The sequence below is a fragment of the Petaurus breviceps genome, unplaced genomic scaffold (assembly GCF_028583685.1).
Source record: "Petaurus breviceps papuanus isolate PSGF00001 unplaced genomic scaffold, PetGlider_PUasm1.0 180, whole genome shotgun sequence".
Lineage (NCBI taxonomy): Eukaryota > Metazoa > Chordata > Mammalia > Diprotodontia > Petauridae > Petaurus > Petaurus breviceps.
The window spans coordinates 5,473,611-5,492,725 of NW_027185782.1; the positions used below are offsets into that span (position 1 = coordinate 5,473,611).

Here is a 19,115-nt window from a genome sequence, read left to right on the forward strand (position 1 = left end):
TCTCTTCCTCAGGTCCAGAATAGAATTCTGCCTTTGCTGCTTCCTTGACATTTATCTTTCCAACCATGTTTTATATATCACACCCCTCTCCATCTAGTCAAATTGGCCTTCTGTTCCTCACATAGGACATTCCATTTCTGGCCTTCATGCATCTGTACTGGCCATTCTCCATGCCTGGAATACGCTCATTCCTCATAGAATTCCTCTCTTCTTTTAGAACTCAGCTCAAGTGCTACCTTCCACATGGAGCCTTTCCAGGTCCTTCCTAGTTACCTCATTTTTATGGCAACTAGGTAGAGAAGTGGATAGAGTACTGGATTTGGAGCCAGGAACACCTGAGTTCAAATCCCACCAGATGCTGTGTGATCTTGGGTGAGTCACAAAACCTCTTTCAGCTTAGTTTTCTCATCTGTAAAGTGGGAATAACAATAGCACCTACCTTACAGGAATCAAATGATGCATATGTAAAGTTCTTTGCAAAACCTAAAGGGCAACATAAATGGTAGCTATTCTTGTTATTTTTAATTTTCCATATATATATATATGTCTCCCCTGTTAGAATATCAGTTCCTTCAGAAGAGGGATGATTTCATTCTTTGTATTTTTATTCCTCACTGCCTCATAATGGTTCCTGGCATATAGCTGACTCTTAATCAGTGTTTGTTGATTGATTTACACCTACTTGATTATTTCAGTGTAGTCTCTCTTGGGTCCCCCCCACCCAACTTCTCTGTCCTTTTAGGAACAGAGGAACAGGTGTCTTGTCCAAAGAACGTACTTCAGTAAATGTTTGTTGAATGTTGGATGGAGTGGGCTATTGTTGTATTGTCCTTCTTCCTCAAAGAAGACCATGACATCAGAGAGGTGATGCCATGTGCAAGTGAAATGGATTTAAGTGAGGGAGGGCTGTGCAAAGTCACCAGCCTCACTTTCTCCTCTAGAGCCATTTGGGTCCAGTGGCCAGATATTTATTGGGACAGCTAGAGATGACCCAGGATACAGTGTGAGTCCTTGGTCTTTCTGAGCTAAGGTCTTTAGTCTCAGATGGAGTGGGGGGTAGGATAGAAAGCAGGACTGTCCAGAAATGAAGGGCAGGGGTCCAGTAATGTGGTAATATGCTGGTGCAGGACAAGGGTTCTCACTAGAGGTGAATCATGCTTGGCTGGAAATTCCTTACTCAGATCCTATTTGCCAGGCAGTGTAAGCCCTGGCTATACCTATAGTGTAGTGGACCTGGACAAAGTGGCTTTAGTCTAGGTTCTACTCCTCTCCCCCAATTCTTCTATGACCTGAGGCAGCAAAATTCTTCTCTCTGAGTTTTAGTTTTCTCATCTATGTAATGGAAGCATTGGATGCTATCCAGGAAGATCCAAAATATGAGCCATAGGACAGATTGACCTGCTTGACCCTAGGGTGCAGTTGGCCTCAGATCTTTAGCAAAAACATTTTAAATACTAATTAATAGGCAAATTGAACCTAATTACACACTCAAGTCGATCAGGAACTGGTGCCAGGTGTTGTGGCAACAAGATTGAGTCAATTACTAATTGCAATTGAAGCTGACTGTAATTAATTATAGGATTAAATTAATTTAGCCCAGACATATGGATTTCTGATGAGATGACCTACTGTATAAACATGTGGACATTCCTGGACTAGAGGAGCTGCGTTTTATGTTCTAAGGGCTCTGTTACCTCTGGTTTCAGCTCTGATATTCTTTTTTAAAGGGCCCTTACAGTTGGCATTCTTATAATCTTAGAAAAGGGTCCTGCTGTGACATTTCTGTTCTAGTGCTATAATTGAGTAACTGAAAATGGGACCACAAGAGGGCAGTGGCACATCATCTAAGATGCTTCAGGGAGCGTGGAGGAAAGCTGGGTCCATCAGCCTTCCTGCCTGGAATTCTGAGTTCCCAAAGTTCCGAGAATTCTCAAGGTTTCTGCCCTTGGGGTCAGGGACCCTGAGGCTCAAGGAGGGAATAAGGATTTAGGGAAAATTTGCCACTAGTTCTGTGCTCTCTGCCCTTGATACACTTGTTACATTGAAACGTACAAAGAATAGGACACTTAGGTATCGGGAGTTTTAGCCCTGGCTTCGCTTTTATCCAGTATCACCTTGAACCCGAGAGAAAAGCCCTGAATTTGTCCTGAATTACATTTCTGGGATTCCTAGTCATTATTATATGTGTGACCTTGGACAATTCTTTTTTTTCTCAATTATAAATGAAGGAGCTGAAATAATCTCTACAATGCCTTCTACCCTCTCGAGGAAGAGTTTGGGAAACAAATTACAAACCTGGCATGAGATTTTATTTGATTTATTTATTTCTAAAAATTTATTTAGTATTTGTTTTTCCCTGATTCCATGTAAAAACAGTTTTTAACATTTGTTTTTAAAATGTTGAGTTCCATATTCTGTCTTTTCTGCCCTCTCATATGTCTCTCTCTGTTTTTGTTTCTCTCTTTCTCTCCCCCCCTACCCCTTTGAGATGGCAATCAGTTTAATATAGGTTATACATGTGTAGTCAGATGCATGAGATTTTAGTAATGAAGGAATTGGAATGAGAGATTTAGAGCTGGAAAGGAACTTTAGTCTGGGGTCTTTTATCTTTTCTGTGTTGCTCCTTTCAGGAATGAAGCCTCTGGACACCTTCTTAGAAGAATCTTGATAAATGCATAAAATTAAATATGTAGCATCACGAAGGAAACCAATCATATTGAAATAAAGTTCTATTTTTTTTTCTGTCCAAGTTCATGGATCCTGTAAGGTCAGACCTTTTGCAAATGTATAGACCCTGAGGTTAAGAACCTCTGTTTTTTAAAACTTCTGTTTTATTTCTTAAGTTCAGAATAAAATAAATAAAATAAAAAAGAAACAGAACCTCTGTTCTAGTCCAATATCTTCACTTTATAGATGGTGAAACTGAAGAAGACCCTGAAGGTTAAATGACTCTTCCAAAGTTGTACAGGTAGAGTTAGGATTTGAACTCATCTCATTTGACTCCAAACTCAGTTCTTTTTTTTTTTCTCTTTTCTTTCTCTTTTACCATATTTCCTCTTTTCCAAACAGATACTAAGCAGAACACATGCTAAATCTTCCACTTGCTTTAATGATAATTTTGAAATACTTTCAAGAAGTAGAGGAAGGTCCAAGGAGTTCTGTGATTCTGGAGTTGGTTGTTATGTTAGAAACAACTGGAATCTTATAGAGAAGTGGTTATTCTATTGTGATAGAGGAGAGAAAGGTGGAGAGTCTGTCATGACCACTGAATTCGGGGAGAAGTACTTTCAAAGGGTTCATATGGAATGGTTAGGCAGGATCCCATGGGATGACCCTCCTAACAGATTATGTGACGAAGAGGGCCAGGAAGCTTCCAAGAATGTTATTATAAAGGTGATGGGCAAACAAGTCCACTGAGGAGGAAAGGAGGGAGTGATGTGGTTGCCAGAGAACTCAACTATCAAATTAGATTAAGAAAAAAAGGTATAGAAGGTGGAAGCAAGTACAGATAACTCAGCAAGGTTACAAAATATTAACATGATCCTATGAGAATGGTATCAGAAACACTAAAACTGAGAATGAGTTAGGATTAGTAATGAATAAACAGAAAAGAGAACAGAAAGGTGGTGTTTTTTTTTAAAGCTGTGTTAGGCACAAGAGAGAAATCAAAAAAGGGCCGAGATCGTAGTTCTGAAGGGATGGGACAGTTACAAGGGAGGACAGAGTTAACTAAGAATGACTCAGCATAGTTAACTCTTATTGGGTTTCTGTTTTCTCTACTCATAACAATGATCTTCAGATTTGGAGGGATAGAACAAACATGTGTGACAGGGAGATGAAACTCCGCATAGGTGGGGAGATGAATTCAAATTACCAGGCTAAGAAGCACAATATCCCAGAGCATAGAAAGAATTGGCAGGTGCGATTGCTAACCAGCTGGTGGTGCACCGTCTTTGAAAGATCCCAAAGGAGTAGAGAAACACAAAGTCCCAATTTTTAAAGAGAAAAGAAGGCAGAGTTTGTAGATTATAGACCACTGATTTTGACTTGGATTACTGGCAAAATTCTAGACAACAGGATGAAAAGCATTGATTTTGCACATTAAGAAGAGAAAGCAGTAATTAACGAGAACTAGTATGGGTTAGTTAAGAACAGGTCCTGCCAATCTCACCTCTTTTCCCTTTTTAACAGGAGTCCTGGACTGTTAGATCTTGTGAATACTGTAGACATATAATGTGCTCTCTGGATGTCAACAAGACATTTGACAAAGTCTCTCATGTAATGCTTTTGGACACTATGGAGAGATTATGTGATGGTAAAGTGAGATGGAATAGGAATTGGTTGAAAGACCCAACCCCAAAGGGCATTCATCAGTGGACTGGCATCAGCTTGGAGAAAGTCATCTATTAGTGTGCCCCAGGGATAGATCTTTAACTCTATTCTATCAAGCATGTCTTCATTCAAATTGTTAATAAAAGGGTTAGTCAGATCTACAGATGACAGAAAACTGAGTGGGATAGTTAACCTCCTGGAGGATAGTCATGAACTGAAAAGATCTTGGCATGAGAAGATGGATCAAATCTAATGAGATGAAATGTAATAGGGATAAATGTAAATTTCTTCACTTGGGTTCAGAAAATCTACCTCACATGTGTAGAATGGGTAAGGTGGGGGGAGTAGGGCTAGACAACAATTCTTAAGAAAACCATTTGGGTGTTTTTGGGATCCATAAGCTCAGTGTAAATGTACCAGTCAGAAAAGCGAATGCAATAATCCTAAGGTTGTTTTTAATAGTGTTTAGGATGAAGGAGATCACAGTCCTGCTATCTGCTGCCTTGGTCAGACCCCATCTGGAGCACTGTGTTTTGGGAACCAGTTTAGGAAGAAAATTAACCAGCTGGTTTTTATGCATAGGAAGGGCAACTCAGATGCTAAAAGAAGTGAATCTGACCATATGCACTGATTAGTCTAAGGACTTAGGGCAACTTACAGAGGCAGACTCCAAGTCAATGTAAAGAATAATGTTCTAACACATAGAGATGTCAAAAGGTAGAATTGGATGACTTGGGAGGTAGCGGGTTCCCCTTCACTGGGGATTTTTTGAGTGCTAGCGGTCAGATTAGATGGTTTCTGAAATCTTTTCCAAAACAGATTCTGTGAGTCCCTTCATTACCATGTAATTTTCACTACTCGAGACTCAATTTTCCCATATTTAAAATGAGCGGAGCTGGAATAAATGATCTCTGAGGTCTCGTTCTCACACTCTGTATCTTACATTCTAATGCTTTTTCTAGCTCTATCATTATTTGCTTAATTGAACAAATCTTTATTAAACACCCCCTTTGGGGCAACTAGATGGCATAGTTGATCACTGGTCCTGGAGTCAGGAGGACCTGAGTTCAAATCCGAACTTAGACACTTGATACTTAACTAGCTGTATGACCTTGGGCAAGTCACTTAATCCCAATTGCCTTGCCTCTCCCCCTCCAAAAAGAAAAAGAGCTTACATTCTAAAAAACGAAAACAAACAAACAAAAAAACCCACCCCCTGCACACAAAGTCCTTTTGGGTATCAAGATAGATCTGACAGAGACACTGCTTCTAAGATTACTATAGCCCAGTGGAATGAAGGACAGATATCTAAATGCCAATGATATGGGGGAAGAAGAGATAGGTGAAAAAGCAAGGGCCAGATAAAGAGCTATCTGAAAGAGGATTTGAAAAATAAGAAAACAATGGCAAGTAGTATAGACTAGGGAGAGCGAACACATGCTGGCAGGCAGCCCACAAAACTCCTGAAGCAGATGAAAATGTCATTGAGAGATATTTAACAAAATAAAACAAAAATACAATAAAACAGATATTACATTTAAACACAAGTGGAGCCTGCAGGGATCCTTATGTACAATTTAGTGGCCTTTGACACTTCAATGCCAAAGTTCACAGAATGTTGGGCCCAGAGCCCTCTTCCTGAGTTCAAATCTGGGCTCAGACACTCACTAGTTGCAAGACCAGTTTAGAGGCCTATGAGCTTGACACCATTGGTATAGATGGGCCTTGCTAGGAGTTTGGCAGTGAAAGGGAGGAGAGAGAGGATGGTAGTTTAAAGCAAAGTCATTACAATGGCCGACATCTATCCATGTGGCACCAGGGCCATCCCCTCTCTACTGCACACATGAGGTTTTTCCTCCCTACCCTCCTCCCTTATCACCACTGCCCCCAAGCTATCCCAGGTTCAAGTTATACCCTACAGGCTTTCATCTTCTCAAAAGAAAGACTCTGGAGCACTTTGGATGTGCTTGCTTATGCCAGCCAGTCACTGTACCTAGTTAAAAAAAAAGGCACTTACCAAAGAACATAAGAAAAGTGGGGATAAAACATTTCGCCTATAAATCTGGGGCATGTTGTGGGAGGGGGGAAGGGGGCCGCACCTAAGGAGCATGTGGAGGAACATGCCTTGGGAGCACATGTAGCCAGGGCAGATACAAAGAGGGGCCATAGATCCCTCCGGTGCACCAGGGCTGCTGATGTCATCCGGCTGATGTCATCAGTGAGCTGGCTTCCTGCAGCTCTCCTGTGCTCTGGTCCTGTGGTCCCTGATATTTACCACCATGGGGGGATGCCACTGGACTTGAGGCTGCAAGGCTTCTCTGCTTCCACCTTCTGGCTTCAACTACCATGTTCTCCCATTAGGGAAGGAAGAGAGGCGAACTCACAATTCCACCCTACACAGCAGCTTTTGTTTCTCTTTAAGCCTTCCACAACAACCTCTCCCTCCATTCTCTCTGCTTAGGACTTCACATTTCGTGCACACACACACACACACACACACACAACCATTCATGGAGAGCTCTCGCTTCTCCCCTCCCCTGACATCACTCAGATGTCTTCACCCACTATCTCCTTCAAGGCAAACTCTTCTATAGGCCCACTTGATTGCATTCCACCTCATCTTTTCTCTGTCATCCCCACTCTTTGTTTAATCTTTAATGCAAAAGTGCACAGTGTTAGTCCTGGAGCCCTCTTCCTGAAGTCAAATCTGGCCTTAGACACTTACTAGCTGTGAAACCTTGGACAAGTCACTTAACCCTGTTGGTCTCAGTTTCCTCATCTGTAAAAAGAGCTGGAGAAGGAAATGGCAAACCACTCCTATGTTTTTTCCAAGAAATCCTCAAATGGGATCATGAAGAGTCAGGCACGACTGAAAACAACTCAACAACAACATCCACTGGTTCATTCCATGCTGTCTACAAACACATCCATGTCTTCTCCTATCCATAAAAAATTCTCACTTAGGGTGGCTGGGTGGCACAGTGAATAGAGCACTGGCCCTGACTCAGGAGGACCTGAGTTCAAATACGGCCTCAGACACTTAACACAAAGAACTAGCTGTGTGACCTTGGGCAAGTCACTTAATCCCAATTGCCCTACCTTCCCCCCTCCAAAAAAAAAAGGCAAAAATCCTCACTTAATTCTACTATCTTTATTAAATACTTTGCTATAGCTCTCCTTCCCTTCATGTCTAAACTTGAGAAAGGCAACTATATTCAATGCCTCCACTTCTCCTTTAATGCATCCTGCTGCAGCTGCTCTTTTGGAGGCTGTGCATGCTCCCTTCTTGTTGTCTTCCTTGTGTTGATAGCAACATGATATTTTGCTAGTGTGGCAGCTTTATAGGCAGGTGGGCACTTCCACTTTCTGCACAGGGGGCACATGCTGTGTCTGAGGAACCAGAGAGAGGTGGGAGGCCTGGGGGGCTGCAGGTCCTGAATTGCACTCAGAAGATCCTGGTTTTTCACTTCCAGGCTGGCAATCCGGAGACCAGCTGTCTGTGGTCCCCACTGGGGTTGCTTGAGAAGCTAACCTATGCGCTCTGGCAGGAGAAGCCAGGCACAGGACCATTCATTCATCTGCTGGTAGAGTTTCCTCTGCACCATCATACTTGAATTTGTCAAACCAGATGGAGCTGGTTGCCATCTTTATTCGATGAGAAGGGAGCACTGTACCAGCTGGCCAGTCCGAGATCCAGTTAGGCAAACAGGGGTTTGGGAAAGGCTGAAACTTTCCTTTCTAAAATCACCAACGCTCTTTTCATTGCCAAATCTAATGGCCTTGTCTTCTTCCTCATCCTTTTGGACCTGTCTGTGGTTTTCATCACTGTTCATCACTTCCTCCTTGTGACAGGGCCCTCTCTTGGTGTCTTCTACTATCCTCTCCTTCTTAGGGGTCTTTGCTGGATCTTCATGGATGTCAAGCCTGATAAATGTGGGTGTTCTCCAAGGCTGTGTCCTTGAACCTCTTTTTTTTTTTTTTTTTGCTTTTTGGAGGGGGAAAGACAGGGCAAATGGGGTTAAGTGACTTGCCCAAGGTCATATGGCTATTAAGTGTTAAGTGTCTGAGACCAGATTTGAACTCATGTCCTTCTGACTCCAGGGCCGTTGCTCTATTCACTGTGCCACCTAGCTGCCCTGACATTTAAAGCTCTTTATAACTGGTCCCTTCCCCACTTTCCAGTCTTATACTCGATTCTCTTCCTTACACTCTATAATCCAGCTACAAGGGCCTATTTGCTGTTGCTGGAGCACAACATCCTGTTTCTCTGCCTTTGAATGATCTGTCCCAGGAGTCTAGAACTCTCTGGATCCTCACCTCCATCTCCCTGGTTTCTTCCAACACTCAGCTCAGGTCCTGTCTTTTGCAGGATGTCTTTGTGGGTGTGTCCCCTTGCCCACCCCAGTTACTAATGTCTCTTCCTTGGAGATTACCTTCCCTCTAGCCTGTGTATATCTTTAATGTACCTGGTTATTTATAATGTTGCTCCCTTCATTAGAATGTAAGCACTTTGACGGTAGGGCCTGGTTTTTCCTTTCTTTGTATGTCCAGCAACTAGCCCAGTTCCTGGCACATGGTAGGCATTTAATAAGGGTTTGTTGATCAACAACAACAGCAACAGCAAAAACAACAAAAAAGATTCTCTGCACCTGAAATCCCCCCCAAGTTTTCTTGCCCCAAGATTCTTTTACTTTTTCTATGCAGATAAATTTTCTATGCAAATGAAGGAGAAAAGAGAAAGAATGGAACACCTTAGGTGAAGCAGCTTCAAGGACAAAGTTTACTTCCATTTCTCTTCCTTCTAATGCCTGCCTTTATTGTGTGTTTAACGCCAGGATTAGGCCCTTTGAGTCCCACCCTCCACAGCGCACTTTACTGTGGTGGGCTGGTTAATGTTTAACAACCACCTGTGGGGAAAAATGTACCCATGACACACATTGAAGTTTAATTTGCATTATTAACATTTTCTCTCTCACTTTCTTAAGTTTAGATAATCAACAAAACATTAAACCAAGCCCTAATTTATAGCTTTTGCCCATTTCCAAGATGGAAATGCTCACCCTGAAAATTTAACAATCCACTTGGTTCAAGCTGGCTCCAGCACACCCTGACTTTTTTGCGCTTTTTGGAGGGGCAATTGGGGTTAACTGACTTGCCCAAGGTCACACAGCTGGTTTTTGTGTTAAGTGTCTAAGGTCAGATTTGAACTCAGGTCCTCCTGACTCCAGGGCCAGTGCTTTATTCACTGTGCCACCTAGCCACCCCTCACCCTGACTTTTAAGGCTTGAAGTATACTTCATTTAATTTAAATGTAAATTATCTAATTTAAGTCTTTATAATAATCCTATGAGGTAGATACTATAGATGTTATTCCTGTTTTACAGATGAGGAAACTGAAGAACAGAGGGGCGAAGTGTCTTGCCTATGATTACCCAGCTCCTAAGTATAAATGGCAGAATTGGAACCCAGGTCTTTCTGCCTCCATGTTTAGTGCCTTCATCTATGGCAGGGGTTCTTCATCTTGTTTGTATCACAAACCCCTTTATCAATGTGGGGAACTTTTCTGAGTCTCTGGAACCTCAATGAGTTTTTCTTAGAAAAATGTTTTTAAATGCATAAAATAAAATATGCAGGATTACAAAAGAAACTAATTATGCTGAAATATAGTTATAGAAACATTTAAAAAAACAGATGAAGGTCAAGGATTCCAGGTGCCACTGATGGCATAGTAGTGCCTCTTGAGGGTGGCTTCCTTCAGGAATGTCAAGGAGAGTTCATTCAGCACAGTTAAAGCTTCAGCATGGATGTAGGCCGAGGAGAAGGAAGCAAAATTGAAGAAGACATTGAATGGGCATAAGACGGGAAATGATTTAGGGAGCAGAGCCACAGAAGAAATTAGAGGAATGGGGTAAAGGGTACAGGTGGAAAAGTTAGCTTTAGTAAGGACCAGGGTGGGTAGAGAGGGAAGGGAAAGGAAGGGAAGAGAACAGACTATTCCAGAATACTGCAATGACATTCTCTACATTTTCTGCCTTGGGACAAAGCCCTAGTATCCCCACCCTAATGATGGCCCTGCCAACCAGTGATCACCCAGCCTTAGTTTGGACAACCTTCACTGAGGGGAAACCTATTGCTTCCTGAGGCTGCCCATCCCACTTTGGATAGCTCTAGTGGTTAGAAATTTTTTCCTAACATCAGATCAAGTAAGCAAGCATTTATTAAGTGCTTACTATGTGCCAGGCATTTTATTGAGCACTGGGGATGCAAAGAAAGGCAAAGGACAGTCTGCTCTCAAGGAGCTCTCAATCTAATGAGAGGAGAGATCATGTGCAAATGACTGTGCAAAGATGCTACATATGGAGAAATTGGGGGTAATCAGCAGTGAAAGGCATGAACATGAAGGTACAACAGGAAAGGCTTCTTGTAGAAGGTGAGATTTTAACTGGAATTTAAAGTAAGTCAGAAAAGGCAGAAGGTGAAAATGAGGACATGAGCAGGGAGATGGATTGTGTTGTTCTAGGAACAACATGGAAGCCATGAGCCCTGGATCACAGAGTATTTGGTGGTGGGGGGGGGGTAGTAGGTGTAAGAAGATTGGAAAAGTAGAGAGGCCAGGTTACAAAGGGCTTTGAATGCCCAACAGGATTCAATGTTTGCTTCTGGAGGTTGTGGGGAATCTGTGGAGTTTATTGAATAGGAGGGGGTGACATGGTCAGACCTGCACATTAGGAAGATTGCTTTGGTGGCTGAGTGGAGTGATGGACTGGAATGGAAAGAGTATTTTGGCAGATGGACCAATCAAAGGAGTTTGCAGAAGTCCAAAGTGTGAGATGATGAGGGAATGCACCAGGGTAGTGGCTGTGTCAGAGGAAGGAAGGGCTAAATCAACAGGACTTGACAACAGACTCTTAATAAGGGGTGAGAGATCAGTTGAAGATGAGATCTAAGATGATAGTATGCTCTAGAGTAAAAAGAAAGTAAGGAAGAGGGTTTGGGGCGGTGGTGTAAATAATGAGTTCCGTTTTGGGCATGTTGAGTTCAAGATGTTATTGGGACATATCCAGATCAAGGGGTCCAATTGGAGTTGCCAGCCTGGAAGTTAGGAGAGAGGTCAGGGCTGGATAATTTAATCTGAGAATCATCAGCATAGAGATGAAAATTGAACCAAGGGAGCTGATGAGATCACCCTCTGAAGTAATATAGAGGGAGAAGGACAGAGGGCCCAGGACAGAGCCCTATGGTACACCTACCATGATGAAGATCCAGCAGAGGAAACTGAGAAGGACTGGCCAAGTAGGTAAAGAAGAACCTGGATAAAGATAATGTCACAAAAACCTAGAAGAGAGAGTCAAGGAGAAGAAGGTGATCTTGCCAGTGTCAGAGGCTGCAGAGAGGCCAAGAAAGATGAGGACTGAGGAAAGGCTCATCTAATAAATCTAATAAGATTTGGCAATCAATATGATAAGTGGTAACTTTGGAAAGAGCAATTTTGGTTGAATGATGAGGTCAGAAGGCATACTGTAGAGCTTTGAGAAGAGAGTGATAGGAAATGAAACAGAGGCATTTACTGTAGACAGGCTTCTCAAGGAGCTTAGCCATGGAAAGGAGAGTTATGGGATGATCATTAGTGGGGATGCCCCATTTGGTAACTACCTTTTCTTCTCAGGCCTGGCCTAGCTCTTTGTGTTGTTTTGATACCTTTGTGTTACAATATTGTTTGTTTTAGTAATTTCTATGATGTGTTGTGCTATTTCTGTCCCAGCCTTGGCTGTCCATCTGTCTTAGTAAAGAATAGTATGTATGTGTTTCAGGGTACTTGGCATTTTAGCCTCTATGTGGCTATTAAGTTGATGAAGGGCAAAGACTGGGTTTTATCTGAATTTTGTGTCTTCCTTGATGCTTTGCTCAGGGCCCTGCACACATTAGGTGCTTATCAGTCAGTCAATAAGCACTTATTTACTCTGCCATCTTGGCTCTGCCCCCAATAAGCATTTATTTAGCACCTACTATTTGCTAGGTACTTTGATAGGTTCTGGGGATACTAAGAGAAAAGTTAAACTCTTGCCTTCTAAAAGTTTACACTTTATCAGAGGAGACAACATGGGCATAGGTAAGTATATACACGGACACATATAAGTATATACACGGGCATATATATATGTATATATGTACATACACACACAAATAATGAATACATACGTATAGACAGTAAACATTTGCTGAATTGAGTTGTTTCTCTGCTTGACTCTCCATCTGTCTGTGTCTCCTCTCTGGCTCCCAGCAAGGTGGAGGCTGTTGCCATGGAGAAAGAGCTCATCGAAGACTATCGGTTTGGGCGGCAGCAGCTGGCAGAGATGTGTGGGTATGCCTGTGCTGTGGCTGTGACCAAGGTAAAGTCCTCGCCTGTGCCTTCCTCCTTCTTTCCCCTGGGAACCTCGAAGGGCTCAGACTCCTGGGTCACGAGGCAGCTTCTGCCTTTCCATCAGCACTTGGCCAGGTTCTGCCTCTAATTGAGAGGTGATAGTAGTGGGGGGCATCCCAGGTCTAGGAGAGACCATCTTACCTTTCAGGATTTCCCCTCTGTAATAGGGCTCTGTGTGGACCCAAGTCTTCTTCTCCCCCAGCTGGTCCTTAAAATAACCTCCTTTTCCTTCCCTGCTACAAAAGCTTTAAGTTGAAACTAAGGCCCTTCTGCTCTAGGGCATGTGCTCCCTTTTCTCCACCCAGAAGGAGCTCTTGGGGTCAGAAGAGACAAGGACAAGCCTTGATTAGAAGGATGGGGACAATGAAGAGAGACTGAAAAACTGCTTCTTCAGGCAGGAGAGACCCTAGCTAGGTGGGGACATGGCTAAGACTGAGGGCTATGCTAGCAGGAAGGAGGATCACAAGGAACCATGAACCTTGGAACCCTGGGCTTATAAAAACCATGCCCAGAAGGGGTGGAAGGAGGAGAGCTCAGTCATAACTAGGGGTATCCCACATCTTTTGGCAGGGAGAACAGAGTCAGGAGGGGCCTGGCCTGGCCTGGGAGTCAGAAGATGTGGGTTCTAGTCCTGGCTCTGCCATAAGCTTGCTATATGACCACGAGGAAGTAATTTCTCCCCTCTTGGCCTTGATTTTTCTCCACAAAACTCTATGATTTGCTCGGACATTCTGTGTTCTAAGAGCCCCCCCCCCCCCCTCTGATATTCTGTGTTCTGAGGGCCCTCCCAGCTCTAACACTCTGTAAGGGCCCTCCCAGCTCTGATATCTTATGCTCTAAGACCCAGCTCTGACATTCTGTGTTCTAAGGGTTCTCCTAGCTCTGACATTCTGTGTTCTAAGGACCCTCCTGCTCTCCCATTCTGTGTTCCATTCTGTTCTAGTATATTCTAAGGACTCTTGCACCTTGCCCTTGCTCTAAGCGAGGAGAGTGTCCAGGAGCCTGTTCTGGTTGCTTCTACCAGCTACATGGGCTGTTGGGTGCCAGACTCCTTGATTGATGGCCCTTGGGTATGGAAAAAAGACCAGATTCCACAAGGCCCGGCAAACAAGTTTAAGATAAATAAACGTTCACTGAGGCTTGAATTGAAAAGGCAAGGCCTGTTCCTTTTGTGGCTTGGCAGGAGGCCCTCACCCACAGTAAGGAGAGAATAATAGCATGGGCGTACACAGCAAGTGTGGTTAGGAAGAGGCCACCCCTTGCCATGCCCTGGGGTTCCTAGGTATAAGTAAAGCATCAATTGTGATGAGGGATGGTCTGGGGGTGGTACTTAGTAGGTCCTTCATCTCTGGGCTGTTCCTCCATGTCAGGGAGGAAAATGCCCTTGGGTGTGGTTAGAGGAAAACCTCTACCCAACAGTGTCTCCTCCTTCAGGCTACAGGATTAGCATCTGTCCCCAAAAGGTCCCTATAAGGAGGCACTGCTATTCCTTGGAGGGGACCTTAGCAATTCCTTTTTCCATTCTTTGTTCCCCTTCTCCTCCCCCCATCTCCAGCTTGGATTGTAAATTCATAGAATGTCAGAGTTGGAAGGCCTGACCTGAGAGCATAAAATGCCAGGGTTGGAAAGGTCCTTCAAATAATTAATAAAAATAATAATTTATATAGCATTTTAAGCTTTGCAAAGCACTATATACTATATATATATATATATATATATATATATATATATATTATCCTCATTTTACATAGATGAACTGAGTCTTTGAGTGCTCATGTGACTTATTCAAGGTTTCTCACCAGGTCTAAAGTGGAACCCAGGGCTCAGAGTCAAAGAACCTGGGGTTGAGTCCCACTCTGATACTTACAAGTTATTTGACCTTGGGTGAACCACTTCCCTGTTCCAGGCCTCAGTTTCCCTATCTATAAAATCCTGGGTGATCTCTCAGGCTCTAACATTCTATAATCCTCACACCCCATGGGAAGTTCAAGGATATGATGGTGGTAGCAATAATTAATAATAATACTAATAGTTCCAATAGGATTAGAAACTGAGGAGAGCCCAAAGCATCTTTAGATCCCACCTCTCGCTAAGTAGATGGGGAAAATGAGTCCCAGAATGGGAAATGATTTGTCTAAGGTCACATGGCCAGTTAATATCTGAGGCAGAAATGGGACCCAAGTGTCCTAGCTCTTGGTCATGAACCACAGCTCCTCCATCTTGACCTGAGGAGGGGTTCCGGAGGGACTGTTTTCCCCACCTGATTGCCCTTAGGCAATTGTGTTTCCCTTCTTTCTGTTCCTGACCCTCCATGCCTGCCATGCGTGGCCATTCTCCCCATTGTACAGATGGAGAAAGTGAGGCCCAGAGATCAGAGAACCATAGATTTAGAAGCAGAAGGGGCCTAAGAGGTCAATGGGTTGAGCTCCTTCACTTTATAGGTGAGTAGACAGAGGCCCTGAGAAGTCATGACCTCCAAACATCACATAGCTAGAGTGTCTAAAGCAGAATTTGGACCAATGCCATATTCATGCTGCCATGCTTCCTCAGGTAGTTGACTCTTTCAGGGTCATACAGCAGGGTAGCCATGAAAGCAAAGGCTAAAACCTGGCTCTCCAGTCATTCCCTCAGTTGCCCCTTTCCTGAGACTGTGATCCATGAGCATGGTCCTGAGGACTGGCAAGGCGTATAGCAAACTCAGGAGGGACTGCCTTGGACACAGAGACATCTTTGAAAGGGTGGGATGTTTGGCCATGGATCTGCTTCCTAAGGATCTCCTGAGAAATAGATGTCCCCAGGGGGACAAAGGGAAGTACAGATGCTGCCTCACTGTGTGACCTTGAGTTTCCTGCTTTCTCTGGACCTCAGTTTCCCCTGTCTGTACAATGGGGAGGGTGAAGGCAGGCAGGCAGCCATGAAGGGTTGGGGTGGGTCTCTGAAGGTTCACCAGGATTCTATCATCCCTTCTCCAGGTGTTTCCTGTGGCTGCCCTTTCCCGGAAGCAACGTACTGTCCTGGTGGTGTGTGGACCTGAGCAGAATGGGGCCATCGGATTGGTGTGCGCTCGACATCTTCGGGTGTTTGTAGGTATCAATGGTGCTGGCAAACATCCTTGGGGCCCCCAGTGTTATTTCCCTGGGAATGCCTATAACCACCTGGTGTCATCATGCGGGTGCCCTTTTGGAACTTTCCAGAGATCCCCTTTAAAACTCTCTTTCTTCTTATTACTTGTGACTCCCCCAGGAATGGCACGAGTCTAGGAGGGCTAGGCACACATTGGATGATAGGATCCAAAGAGGTCTTGATGTGGGAGAACAATGGGCCAAATGTAAGATAAATGTAAATTGCTACACTGAGGTTCAAAGAATCAATTCCACAAATATAGGATGTAGGAGGCCTTACTATTCCACAGATTCTCTGAGAAAAGTCTTAGGAATGTCAGTGGGCTCTGACCTCAATACAAGTGGACAGTGTAACATGGCAGCCCCCCCCCCCCAAACCTGGGGCTAATGCAGAGAGCAGCATGGTGTCCAGAATTAGGAAGTTGAGAGTCCTGTTGTGCTCTGGCTTGGCCAGACATCTGGAATATTCCATTCAGTTTTGGCTACTGACTTTTAGAGAGAACATTGATGACTTGGAACATATCCAGAAGAGAGAGTGATGAGGGGACTACAGGCCACAGCATAAAAGGATCAGATGAAGGAACTGGGATTGCTGAGTATGGAGAAGAGAATGCGGGGAGAACCTGAGAGGTGTCTTCAAGGATGTGAAGGGTGGTTTTGTGGAGGAAGGCTTAGCATTGTTCAGCTTGGCACTAGGAGCAAAGGGAGGAAGTTATAAAAAGGCAGAGACATAAAGAAAATCTTTTAACAGAAGTGTCCAGAAGTCTGTTGTGAAAGGCAGTGAGTTCTCCGTCCCTAGGTCTCTTTGGGTGGATGCTTGAGGACCAGCTTTGGAGGGATACTTTTTAAGGTGCTTGTTGGGCTAGAGGATGTCTGAGGGTCCTTCTGACTTAACCTGTCATACTGTAATTCTTCAGTATCACCTCCAGGACCCACCCTCCTCTGCCCTTCCTAGAGTCCTTGCCAAATTTGAGGATGACACAGAGTGCCCTGCCTTCCCCTACCACTGGTCAGCTCCTCAGGCCCCAGGTTCTCCCCAGGGACTTGACTCCCCCTTACCTTCTACCCACCAGGAGTACGAGCCAACCATCTTTTACCCCAAACGCTCTTCAGACTCGCTGTCCAAGGACTTCACCACACAGTGTGAGAAGATGGACATCCCCTTTCTTTCCTACCTCCCTACTGAGGTCAGTCATCAGGTGGTCCCTGCTGAAGGGCAGGGCAAGGAGTGGTCTTCCTTGCTAGGCCCCTAGAGAAGCTGCCTGGTCCCCAGGGGGCCTGGGTTTTGGTATGACTGCTCTGCTGGGGAGGGGAGGGATTGGTTCAAACTGGGCAACGATCTCACCGGATTTGGGCTGGGAATATGGGGGGCATCTCCCTGCCTGTTCCCCCCACTGTAGGCTGGCAGCTTTTGTGAGGAAGGCCCAGCAGGCCAGGGTCAGCTTTCCAGTCCCCCTCCCCCCTAGGCCAGAGTCCCAGGACAGAGGGAGGGAATGATGTACACTTCATCCATCATCTATGACATGCCACACGGACCCTAAGGTGGGGGGGAGGACAGTGCTCTCCAGGGCCCTGGGCTGCAGTCTTGGTGGTGACGACTGGGAAAGGCATTACTGAATCACATTTCCTCTTTGCGTTCCTCTGGCGGCCTCTGGCATGTGACCTCAGAACACCGGCCACCTCAGGGACACAGACACCCACAGCCACGCCTGGCACCCACCAGAGACAGGAGGGGGATGGCAGGACAGGGCATGACAGAGGGAGGGCCAGACACCATGGGATGGCTGGAGAAGCCTTGAGGACATGGTACACAGGCCTGTTCCTGAGGGTCTCCTATCATCCCTGTCCCTTGGGAACCTCCTCAGCTATCTTTCAGCTATGGACTGATTTCCTAGGGTAACAAGCCACAGGGGATATGGCTCCTTGTGGCAATTCTTGATCACTGGGAGCATAGGAAACCACCCTGTGAGTGTCAGCTGGGTGGTTGTTCTTCACCGGGCAGGGGCTACTTTAACCTGCCTGCATCCTGTTAGGGTTACCCATCCCTGAGGGGGAAAATCTTCCCCCCCACCATGTGGGCCCTAACAGGATGTAGTTAGGTCAAAGTGGTCCCTGCCCCAGAAGGGAGAGTGGCCTCCTGCTCTCACCCCCTTCCCACTTTTCCATATGGCTGGGACCTGGTTATTCTTGGTTCTCACCCCAACTCCTGTGAATCCCTGACTGTTTCCTTCCCGTCTGAATTTATGAGTTTGCCTGTCTTTGACAGTGGAATCACTGAACCTTGCTGAAGAGGTGGGGTCTTAGAGGAACTGGTGGGTTCTCAATCCCTCCTCCCAGATTTTCCTTTCTGCTAGACTCTGGAATTGGGATGGGGATTGCGTGTGCATAGGGTTGTTTTTTTTTCTTTCTTTTTTGGGGTGCAGGGGGGAAGGAGTTGAAGCATAATTTTATGTATGAAGGTGTCTCTATTGACAAATGCAGAAATTTGTACACATGGGGGGTGGGGTTGGTGTGGGAGGATATGTATTCTTGGGGGTGGCTGGCATGCAGATAGTGGAGATACACATGCATGTTTAGGATATGTAAGTGTGTGTGCTCGGCTGTGTGGGAGCTGGCAATCTCATCAGTGCCCACGTCGGGGCAGGCAGACACCTGGGTAGCAGGGGATACACTGATCATTCTTCCTGGGAAGTAGCAAGAGAGAGGAACCCAGGTATGGCCCTTACCCAGCTCCTTCCTTCTCTTCCCTCCCCAAGGGGCCAGAGTCCTTGGGGTAACCTAGGAGAGAGGGACCAAAGAGGAAGGACCCTGTAGCCATTAGGATATATACTCCTCACAATAGTACAGGGATTATAAGTTTCTTCTTTCCATGGATAATAAATACCACAGAAAGGAGACTTTTCTGGTCAGCATTCCTATTCTCCTCCTTTCCCTAAACTGGGGAAAATCTACCTTGGTTTGACCACTTATCCTGCAGGTCCAGCTGATCAATGATGCCTACAGCCTGGTGATTGATGCCATCCTGGGGCCCGGTGCAGAACCTGGGGAGGCCAAAGAGCCATGCACCAGCATCCTGGCCACCCTGAAGCTGGTCAAGATCCCCATTGTCAGCTTGGACATCCCCTCAGGCAAGGACTTACAGGGCACAGACCCCAGTACTACAGTGTCATGGGCCCTGGTGAACAATGGCTAGGAGTGTGTGTGTGTGTGTGTGTGTGTGTGTGTGTGTGTGTGTGTGT

General features: G+C 45.0%; 1 protein-coding gene across 2 annotated transcripts in view; it reads left to right on the forward strand.

The window, feature by feature from the left end:
* Positions 1 to 19,115, forward strand: part of YJEFN3 (YjeF N-terminal domain containing 3) — a 33,396-nt gene that overhangs the window by 10,521 nt on the left and 3,760 nt on the right. The window contains exons 1-5 of one of the 2 annotated variants that reach the window (XM_069086714.1): positions 240 to 372; positions 12,614 to 12,722; positions 15,727 to 15,837; positions 16,950 to 17,063; positions 18,854 to 19,004. In XM_069086714.1, coding sequence (XP_068942815.1) covers positions 356 to 372; positions 12,614 to 12,722; positions 15,727 to 15,837; positions 16,950 to 17,063; positions 18,854 to 19,004 — 502 coding nt within the window. In that variant the 5' untranslated portion in view covers positions 240 to 355. Of the gene's footprint in view, positions 1 to 239; positions 373 to 12,613; positions 12,723 to 15,726; positions 15,838 to 16,949; positions 17,064 to 18,853; positions 19,005 to 19,115 lie in introns of those variants that run through there. The other variant, XM_069086713.1, reaches the window with a different exon arrangement.